Source organism: Terrapene carolina, unplaced genomic scaffold (assembly GCF_002925995.2).
Source record: "Terrapene carolina triunguis isolate 2854851 unplaced genomic scaffold, T_m_triunguis-2.0 Scaffold262, whole genome shotgun sequence".
Lineage (NCBI taxonomy): Eukaryota > Metazoa > Chordata > Testudines > Emydidae > Terrapene > Terrapene triunguis.
In genome coordinates this window covers 5277656-5288929 of record NW_020664613.1, presented here as the reverse complement: position 1 = coordinate 5288929, position 11274 = coordinate 5277656, and the positions used below count along the sequence as shown (strand labels likewise).

General features: G+C 39.1%; 1 protein-coding gene across 4 annotated transcripts in view; it reads left to right on the top strand.

Annotated features, from left to right (window-relative positions):
- Window positions 1-11274, top strand: part of KCTD3 (potassium channel tetramerization domain containing 3) — a 59264-nt gene that overhangs the window by 19911 nt on the left and 28079 nt on the right. For 2 of the 4 annotated variants that reach the window (XM_026657664.2, XM_026657663.2), the window contains exons 4-9: window positions 2455-2528; window positions 3128-3186; window positions 3427-3507; window positions 5912-6052; window positions 6959-7021; window positions 7509-7599. In XM_026657664.2, coding sequence (XP_026513449.1) covers window positions 2455-2528; window positions 3128-3186; window positions 3427-3507; window positions 5912-6052; window positions 6959-7021; window positions 7509-7599 — 509 coding nt within the window. The remainder of the gene's footprint in view (window positions 1-2454; window positions 2529-3127; window positions 3187-3426; window positions 3508-5911; window positions 6053-6958; window positions 7022-7508; window positions 7600-11274) is intronic. The other 2 variants (XM_026657667.2, XM_026657665.2) reach the window with 1 other exon arrangement.

The window sequence follows — 11274 nt, the reverse complement described above, 5'->3', positions numbered from 1 at the left end:
ATAGCATAGATTTGGAAGAAAGTAAGGCTTTTAGATTTGAGGGGAAATAGGGTATGTCCAGGTAGGTGAAGTAAAGTTTTGCAGGTGTGACCATTTGAATGAAAGTCAGCAAACAACAGGAAGAAAGAGATCCTCTTGCCTACTTTCTTTTCATGGTCCTTGTTTCCATTCTAATATGGATGAAAAAGGAAGATAAAGGAATGTGCATATTGTTTCACCAATGTTTCTTTACTTCTCCCTTTACATACCCAGAAGCAAATGGTTTAAATTTGCTAATTGCTTTGCTCATTGTTAAAAACTAATACTTTTAAACTGAGGGAGCCATAATCAGAAAAAATATTCCTAATTTACAAAATTCAGCCTTGTGTGCAGTGTGGTTGTAGCCATGTCAGTCCCAGGAGATTAGAGAAACAAGGTGGGTGAGGTAATATCCTTTATTGGACCAACTTCTGTTGGTGAGAGAGACAAGCTTCCAAGCCACATAGAGCTCTTCTTCAGGTCTGGGAAAGTTACTCCCAGCATGGCAGCAAAATGCAAGGTGTAACAGATTATTTAGCATAAGTAGTTAGCACATATTGTAAGGGACCATTCCCAGTTGAGTGGCCCGTTAACACCTCTGCAGTCATAGGACAAAAAGAGGGGATTAGTGGGTTACAGATTGTTGTAATAAAACATAAATCCAGTGTCTCTGTGGGTGAATACTTTTCACAAAGCGATCAATCTATATCTGACCTATCATTCTTCATCCTCAAAGGAAACCTGCACAACATTTTCAAGTGAGCCGTGAAGCTTAAATTTATTATTCTGCTAGACACTAAAAATCATGGCTTGGAAGCTTGTCTCACCAACAGAAGTTGGTCCAATAAAAGATATTACCTTATCCATCTGGTCTCTTTAACAGTTGAGCCTGCGCATGACATTGAAAAGTATTGCTAAATGTAATATCAACAAAGAACATTGCAAAGTAACTTTAACAGTCCTTTGCTCTGCAGTGCATAATGTCAGGTTTCAGAGTAGCAGCCGTGTTAGTCTGTATCCGCAAAAAGAACAGGAGTACTTGTGGCACCTTAGAGACTAACAAATTTATTTGAGCATAAGCTTTCGTGGGCTAAAACCCACTTCATCGGATGCATGCAGTGGAAAATACAGTAGGAAGATATATATATACACAGAGAACATGAAACAATGGGTGTTACCGTATACGCTATAACGAGAGTGATCAGTTAAGGTGAGCTATTACCAGCAGGAGAGAGAAAAAACTTTTTGTAGTTGTAATCAAAATGGCCCATTTCCAGCAGTTTCCAAAAAGTTTTTTTTCTCTCCTGCTGGTAATAGCTCACCTTAACTGATCACTCTCGTTATAGTGTGTACGGTAACACCCATTGTTTCATATTCTCTGTATGTGTGTGTGTGTGTATATATCTATCTATCTATCTTCCTACTGTATTTTCCACTGCATGCATCCGATGAAGTGGGTGTTAGCCCACGAAAGTTTATGCTCAAATAAATTTGTTAGTCTCTAAGGTGCCACAAGTACTCCTGTTCTTAGTGCATAATGTGTGATACTTACTCCATGTGCAAATAAACTTTTTTCCTTTAATCAAACTTGTGAACCACAGTCATATCAATAATGGAGGGGGAGGCTTACACATTTTTTTTTTTTTAAAGTATACTACCCCAAGCACACAAACTTTTCTTGACCTTAAAATATGGCATTTGTGATGACGATGATTAATTATATTTTGCTTGTTCATCAAAGAGTCCAGCAAAATTTCAATCTTTTGAGATAGACTTGAAAAATTTCAATCTATTGTAGAGGTTTATACTGCTGCTCATCTCCTTAGTTTCTGAGTCCCTTCCACATAAAATCAATAGCAAAGTCCCTAGTGGACTTCCTTTTCCAGGGAAAAACTCTGTTTGCAGTAGGGTTGGGGTGTGTGTTTAAGAGTCAGGGCTGCAGTGTGTACTCTATGGATATGTTTACACTGCAGTTAGCCCATGTCAGCTGACTCAGGCCGCAGGGCTCTTTAATTGCAGGGTAGACTTCTGGGCTCAGACTGCAGCCCACGCTCTAGGACCTGCGAGGTGGGAGGGTCCCAGACCTCAGGATGCAGCTTGAGCCCAGAACTCTACACTGCAATTAAAAAGCCCTGCAGCCTGAGCCCCAGTCTGCTGGAAGAGGCCCGCTGTGGGTTTTTAATTGCTGTACAGACATACCCTATGTAGAGAAAATAGGGCAGAAACTTCTTGTTTTGTTTGTATCTAAACATTCTGGGCTAAATCTTATGAGCTGAGTGCCTCACATGGTCAAATACCGCATACCATAATGGGACATGAGACTGATGGGCACCTCAAAAGAATGTTTCTAAAAGCGATATTATCTAGGTAATATAGTTGTTACTCAAAAGCAAACTCTTAATGCGCAAAAAATAAATTAACTATCTTTATTTGTAGATATTTATTGATCGAGATCCAGCGGCATTTGCACCCATTTTAAATTTTCTTCGTACAAAGGAGCTAGACTTACGGTAAGAAGTTCTAATTCTTCTAAAAATCCTCAGTACAGTTCACCTGGGTGGAAATTTTAAAATCCTTTTTGATAGGAGTTTTCTAATTCCACTGATCAATCAGATGTTCTGTGACTGTGGGATCTGACTGGTACTTTCTAAGTCCCTCACCGGCACAGTCTAATCTGTGGACTCAGGTCCTATTTCCTTAGTTCCATGTTTCATGCAGGTGACAGAATGGACAGAATTTATTATTGAATACAATTTCATATATTTAAACCATTTCAGTACAATACATTTCTCAATCAAATCTTTTGTTGTGGGTTTTTCTGTATTTTTAACTTTAATGCAGTGATCTGTACCCATAAAGATTACTGTATCTCCAGCTAAAGACTGAGTCCAGCTCTGGGGTGGAAATGTTGTGTTAAGTTATTAAAATAAGCTGCTTCAGGAGGTTCAGGTCTGATATTTATTGTGTGAACTCACACTTCTAGTTTTTACTTTATGATCCCCCAAGATATAATACCTAGTTTAAAAAAAATAATCAGTCTTCTTTTTTCAAAGGGAAAAAAAGTTATTTCAAGGCATTGCTTTCCTTTGTTCTTGTTTTTTTTTTCCAGGGGAGTGAGTATTAATGTTCTCAGGCATGAAGCTGAATTTTATGGAATCACTCCTTTAGGTAAATGTTTGTATTAAAATTATGTGGTTCCTAATGGTTGCACTGCCATAATAATAACCTACTCATGATTCTAAGATTTGGGACAATTATGAGCCAGAAGACTGCTGAACTTATTTGTGCTGAAGTTGACAATATTCAAGTAGATATTTTAAAATCTCATCAACCTCTTTAAATGAAGCTTGAGAAAATAAAACTTTATTGAAGTTCTTTGCTTTTGATGTTAATATATATCTTGTTTAGTAAGAAGACTACTCTTATGTGAAGAGCTGGAACGCTCATCATGTGGCAGTGTCCTTTTTCATGGCTACTTGCCTCCACCAGGTACTTCTATATTTTTTCACTGTGTACTTCATATACTACTTCCAATCCATTGATCCTTACACTGGATAGTTATGTAATCTGTCAGCGTGGAGTCATCATTTTAACTTGCAGTCTAAGTGAACAACTACTATTGATGATAAAGGGTTTAATTTTAAGGTTATGTCTACACTTAGAGCAGCCTATTGCATACATAAACCCCTGTAGCATGGGTAAAAATAGCAGTGCAGATGGTGAGGCACTGCTTAGGCATATGGAGTAAAGACACGCCAGACCCTTAGGGTATATACCCTACACAGCTCTCTACACACTCTAGCAGTGCCTCCCCTTTCTACGCTGCTGTTTTTAGCAGTATAGCATCCCACTGCCAAAGCCTTTTATCTATGGGTGGCAGTTGAACTGCCTGAGGCCTCACCCCTACCCTTCCGCCTCCCCCTCCCCCTCCCTCGCTGGACCCCCGTGTGCCCCAGCATGCCGGGTAGGCGGCGCGGCCCCAGCGCACCCCCAGCGCCAGGCGGGCGGCGCCGACGTGGCCCCAGCCCTGGGGCTTGTGAGCACCAGCCCAAGCCTGCCAGCTGTTCGGGGAGGCACAACTTTCCACGGCCTATGCTACTCGCCACCCATGCTTTTCCCGCTGAAGGGAAAAGCTCCAGCAGTGGGGAAAGGCTGTGGCAGCTCAATGGTTTGAGCATTGGCCTGCTAAACCAGGGTTGTGAGTTCAATCCTTGTGGGGGCCATTTAGGGATCTGGGGCAAAATCAGTACTTGGTCCTGCTAGTGAAGGCAGGGGACTGGACTCAATGACCTTTCAAGGTCCCTGCCAGTTCTATGAGATAGGTATATCTCCATATATTATTATTTTTATTACTTGTTTTGAAAAATTCCATGAATGTGTCACATTAAGAAATGAATGGTTCGTTCCACGGTCAACGACAATGGTCTGAACAGCACAGCTGGTGCCTTGAGTCTTAACTACAAATTGGAAAATTAGCCTGTTGCTGACAGAAGTTGCTAGCATAGGGCCATCACAAGCCAATGCCAAAAAGAAGGGGTTCTCACAACAGATTTTTTTGGCAGTCTTGGAGTGTGGCCACCGACTCTTGCTGGTGGCTGCTCTGACAATTTTTCCTAAAATACTTTAGGAAAAACAAATAAATATGCACATACATGTCCAAATCATTGTAATCTATTTATGTAGTAGGAAGGTGGTAGGAAATAGAGCTCCCCATTCAGCACACCCGGACTTTGTTCCTGTTCTTGTGCTTGGAGCATGTCACGGAGTGGGAGCCCCTAACCCTTGCTGGGCAGCTTCCAAGCCCTGCAGAAGCCTGGAGTGGTTGACCTGCTGCGGTAGCTACAGCAACTTCAAACAGCGAGTGCAGCCCCAGGCCGGGGAAACACCAATCTGTGTCTCTGTCCCTGCCTCTTGTGATCCTTCAGAGAGAGCCTGCCCTGGGGAAGGTGGGTCAGGAACTCACCGGTTGCCTGCTGAGTCCCAGGCTCCCTGTGACCCAGCCAGGCAGGAGTGGGGGAGCTGCCCAGGAGCACTGCAGCAACTGAACGCTGCAGCCCCCTCCATTGACAAGAGCCACCTCCAGTGCCATGCACACCGGCCCCATATGTCACCAGAGGTGCTACCCTGAGCCTCCGAGGAGGCTGCGTGGTGTAGGGCGCTGATCCCTGCTGGCAGCATCAGCGCAAACACCAAGGCAGTGCATCTTGCTTCCCTTGGTAACAGCCATTCAGGAGCAACAGCTGGGTGCTGCAGGGAGGGGCCACTGCTTTGCCCCCGTCCCAATCTCCGCCCAGGTTTTGGAGGCTGATGTGGCTGCAAAAAATCCACTAGTGGCTGTATTTCTCAAATGCTGACCGCATTTGAGAAACATTTAATTACTAGTGTAGAAAGGAAGAATCCCTTTTCCACACTGTTACAGAAAGAGGTTTTGTGCTGTCTACACTAGCAGTTAAACTATATTTGACATCTGCTGAAGAGGGATGGTTACTGCATTGGGTGAGTTTCAACATATAGATGATTATTGACCCAGTAATCGCATCGTCTCTGTGTACCTCTGTGACCTGTGTACTTTGACTTTTAGTTGTGAACCTAAATTCATTCTTGGCTATTAGATTTCATGCTAGGCTAATTTAAATGGCTTTATGATTTCTGGTATTGGTTTATGAACCTGACAGAACAACCTGTTTGTTTAAGTTTTGCAGCAATTAAACTAAATTTGGTTTTGGAAATAAAATACAAGAGGAAATTTTGTTAACTCTGAAAGATGACTTATAAATGTAGTAAGAATTTAAATGTTTTAAATTGTGCTTTGTATATTAACTGTTTTAGAAATGATCCTGGCACAGTGAAAGGTAAATGAAGTACAATAAAGTGTCTTTCCTTTTTTCGGTAGGCATTCCCTGTCGTAAAATAAACACTACTGCTGGGCCATGTATTGATGTTAGAACAGGTCAGAACTACTCTGAAGGTGAGGTTCGAGGAGGTAGTGTCCAACCTACACTTGCTGGTACTGGGGAAGGCACAGTCAGGCTAGGTAAGGAAAGTTTTCATGTACTTTTACCATGTTGGCAGTGGGATTTCCAGTGGGAAATACCAAATTAAGAGGTTAATGATATGTCTATTCTCAAACTCTAATGGTATATTTTTCTGTTTTTTAAATATAAACTACAAATTCAGCAATACTTTAACATTACATATGAAAAACTGTTAGTGTTAAGATTGCAATGTCAAGCATTACAAAATTAGGAAATGACAGAATTAAGGTTACACATCAAACCTTAATTTGTCCCCCGAATTCATGTGCATTATGGTAGTCTTGTCTAACCTCACATAGGAATTCTGTTGCAGTCCTAGTCCAGTGCTTTAAATGCAAGAGAACATCCTTTCTCTTCTTGTTACCCTCTGCCTCATTCACTGTCCATTTTGTGCATTGAATGACAAGGTTTAGTAGAACAAATAACGTGTGATCACGTAACTAAAGATTATATCATAATCCACATGCACAGGGGGCCATCATTTAAGATGTGCAGGCAACTTGAAGTCTGGCATTTCCTAACTTTCAAGTTCTTGACTTTAAGACCTGTGCAGCAGTCTTTTAATGTAGTTTTTATGTGTACTTTCCTAGTTTTCATTAAAAAGACAAAAACAAATTATACTATCTGTAGCTTATTTGTAACTACTTCTTCTCATGCATCAGCATATGAACCCTGAACCTTCAGCACTGCAGCACAGACTTCTGTCACTTGAGCTAAAGAATTAACCACAATATCTGGCAGCAGCAGGAGTGTTAGCCTCTGTGGATCAGTTGCTAGAGGAGGCTATTATCAAACTGTGTCCCTCTGTCTTCCTCCCAAAGGCTGTTGTGTACCGTGTCCTCAAGTGTAACTCCACCCTTTGTTTTGTGTTCACTTGTCCCTCCTATGCTCTTCATCCTCCAAAGAACATTGTCTCCCCTTTGGCTCAACTGGCGCTGAACAATTTTATCTACCCCACAAGCCAATAGGTAAATTTGAAGCTTATTCTCAGATATTTGACCAATTTGACACACATTAGAAGTTACTTAAAAATAAAAGCCCTCTTTTTTTTTTTTTTTTTTTTTTTTTTTTTTTTTGCAAGAGCACAGCCCTGATTCAGTTTACCTGCCAGTTTCTACTTCTTATGAGACCTTTGATTTAGTAATTATTAGCTGTTGCCTCATTCTACGAAAGAACATAAAAGTCCTATAGATTCAGATATCGAAAACACTGACAGATCTGTAACAGTGATTTAAGATACATTGTCAATCATGTACTTAGCTTGTTTGTATGTACAACCAGTGCACACCGTCTGAGAAGGCAAAGCTTCATTTCTACAAAATAGTCAGTCTCGGAAGTCCTAGTTTGAGACTTTTGGGTATGGTCTCCCAGTCTCTCACCTTGTATATTTAAGTTGGTTAAAGAATGATGTCTGTATTGGAGGATAACCCTTTTCTTTTCATTACTATTTTCTAGGATTTCCTGTGGATCCACGAAAGGTTCTGATAGTAGCTGGCCACCATAATTGGATTGTAGCTGCATATGCCCATTTTGCTGTTTGCTATAGGTATAAATGACTTAGTACTTTCTGGTGGATTGGGTTTTGAAGTTGATTTTCCTTTCCTTCTACACAAACTGTTTTAATTTGCTGATTTACTGAACATTATGTTGCTAATTTCTGCTAAATTTTAGGAAATTTCATAGTTCTATTTAATTTGATAGTTGAACACACACACTGCATGTGTTCCATGTTATTTTTTTTTTTTTTTGAGTACTGATAGGCCGCATATAGTGTTGGCAGACACAATATGGGGAAAATCTTCTAACTCTTCTAGTTCACCCCATTCCCAACGCAGCTACTGAATTCCTTGCTGTTGCAGTGATGGACTTCCCCTGAAACTTTTGCTTACATTTAAAAAAAATTGATTTTATGATACTATTGAGAGTTAGAAAGTTGAGTAATTGACATTGGACTTTTGATTTAATTGGTCGATCAACTGTATTTAATACAGGATTTTTTTAAAGCTTTTTGGAACTCATTTCAAATCTTGGTGTCTTGGAAATGGGTTCAGATTAAAGCATTGCAATATTCTAAACACTTTGTGCCTGTGCTGTGGGAAGGTCACTCTGCTATTTGTCTGGCTTTCTGCTTGCTTTTATGTATTTGTAAAGTGACTGGTTGGGATTCTCTGTCTTAAAAAACGTCAGGTTTTTAGCTATTTAACTGGGCTGTGTAATAGCCGAGTAAGAATTTGTTGCTTTACTCAGCCGTTGTGCAATGGGATATGTATGTGATATTTGTAAACAAGTAACTTAGACTGGGTTTCAGTAAAAAGTGGGGTGCAGAATTGCTTTACTGATGCATTTTCTTAATATAAACTATTTAGGAACCTACTTCCAACAATAGAACATTACAAGATTGTTTTCAAAAGAAGAAAACATTTCTCATAAGTTATGTACCCAGTTGTGCAATATTTTATTGCATGTGTGGAAAATTGATTTCTTGTCTACAGCTACTGATAAGCGGAACCTTAACACCACTTTATTCTCCTGAACCTCTGAATTTGATATCCAGCTGTATACTGACTCAGTGCTCACCATCTTAGTCACTCCCTTGCCTTGGTCTTGACTCAGCATGGCTCATTTCTGATCTCTGAATTCCTTCTCTCTAAACCTTATTTGCTCTACTACATTATCATTCCTCGTTTAGGCCGACCTGCGTAACAGAAGCCATATATGCTAATAATCTTCCTATTCTTCCCCTCTTCCCAAACTTCATCTTCTGATGAACTTTGTTTCTTGGGGTATGTCTACACTGCCAGTGGAAGCGAGCCTCTTGGCCCAGATTGACAATCTTGCACTAGCGGGGCTTGCGCTAGAGATCTAAAAATAGCTGTGTAGACTGCGCTTTGAAGTTGTGGCTTGGGCTGGAGCTCTGTCTCTGAAGCCTCAGGAGAGGCGTTGGTTTGTTGTAGCTTGTTCCCACTTACATTCGAACTAATGGAATTTTTCCAGCATTTTTTAGATTAATCTGGCACCTGGGAGGCAGTAATTTTAAAATAACTGTACCTATGAATTGCTAGCATATTTCCAATAATACCTGTGCATGATACCTTAAACCAGATAGTTTGGCTATTTTGAGGGAGCATTGCCTCTGTAGAATGTAGAGGCTAGAGAAGGAAGTGCTGTTGCTAAAAAAAAAAAAAAAAAAAAAAAAAAAAAAAAAAAAAAAAAAAAAAAAAAAAAAAATTAAAGTCCTAAAGTAGCAATTTACATTGAATTGGTTGTGAAGCCCATGTGGATAGAAATATTTTTAAGTCTCTGCATATTTCTAAAATAAATCATAATGCTTGAAAGGACGTATGATAAATGAACACTTCAAACATGTCTCATACTTTAAATGTTTAAAAATTTTCATTTTTGTAAAGCCTACAGAAAAATAGGGCATCCTTAAAAAATGTAGCATTTCATCTTGCAAATGAAAATTGTGGAATCCTTTAAAACTTCTTAAATTCATAAGTTTAAGTATTTGGCCTCTGTAGTGCCCAAGAACTTTTTAAAAATGCAGTCCTACCGGAAAAATGCAATATAACGACAGCTACAGTTGCTAGAGCTATTTCTGGAGTCACATTTCTTAATAGCCTAGATCAGTGGTTCCCAAACTGGGGTGGGTTCACGAAATGGTACGGGGGTTCTCGGGGGAAAAAATTCCCTAATGGCGGACAGAGCTGTCCCGAGGAACCCCAGCCAGCCTGGGGCCAGCAGCCTGGAGCCCCTGGATTTCCAAGAGCTAAGCAGATCAAAGCAAGCATATCTATCACACTGAGGAGATTTAAACTTCAAGACTCCTTATAAGAAATGGAAAGGGAGGTGGATATTTTTTGCTGTTTTTAAAATTAAATAGGCAGCTAGTATTGTTTTTAAAATTATTATGAAGAACAAGTTTTTAAGCTTTGTTGTAACGTGCGTTATTTGCCTGAACTGCTCAAGACCTGAATGCTTGTGTAGGAGGAACTCTTTGAGTTGGCTTTTTAAATACCTTCATGCTGTTTCACATCTGATACTCCTTGATGAAACATAGGAGCCTTGTCTTATAACAGGCTTATTCAAAGTGATACCAGCTATGAAAGTGAGATCTTGGAAGAGTGTTGCTGTTTTCATAATGTAATAAAAATATTGTAATGATAAATAATAATTAATAATAAATAGTGTGTAATAAGCATGTCATAAAAACAAATTTTATATTTCCAAGATCACTGCTTTTATAATTTATACTCAGATAAAGGAGAAAATCCCTAGAAATACTCATTTTTAGGAGGGGGTTCGCGAGACTTGACATTTTAGTGAAAGGGGTTCACAGGCTGTTAAAGTTTGGGAACCACTGGCCTAGATTGATCAAGCCAGTAATAAAGCAGCATACAGATAAACAGAAAAAATGTCCAAGATGGTCATTTACATATTATTTGGTCATAAAACATTCAATTACATAAATTTAAATAAAAATATAAACGCCTAAAATTATTGTAATACAGGAGCTGCGTTCACCAAGCACACTGATCCTAACATTTCAAGGGAAAGAGGTACCCCCATTTGGCTTAAACTAGGCTGATATAGAGCCTTGGGTTGTGAATGAGATCTAGTAGGCCAAAATCTTCCCTAGATAAATAGAATACAACTTCCATTAAGTTGTGTGTTTTCTCCAGGGCTCATCCTTGTCTTTTACTCATTTTAATATATATTTTGTTGTTGTATATGTGGGCAAATAGATTTGTTAATTTCAGACTAGAAAATAAATAACTCAAAAGTGTTAAAACACCCTCTTGTGTTTTTGCCTTCTTGCTGTGACAAGTGGAGTAAATTACAAATTAATTACAAAAGTTTTTTTTTTTTCTCATTAAAAGCTATGCAGCATTTAAATAGGGACTCAAGGTGGGATTTGGTTTACTCTACTGTAAAATTACGTCAGATTGAAATTTGAGGGTGTAAAAGTGAAAATACAGACTTTTTAAATAAGAACTGCAATATTATGTCTTGCTTCTTGTAATTTTTAAAGAATGGTCCATTCTAAGTATTTTACATTTTTAATCAAAAATGTTTTATAACATTTGTGTACTGTTTCATTAATCATCTTTTTCTTCTATTCTGCCTTACTCTTCAATGTTTTTTCTTCTGTAAGTGTTCTGTTTTTTGTCTGTTACACTTCCAATTTTGTTTCACTTTTCCATTTACTGGTGTTCTTTCC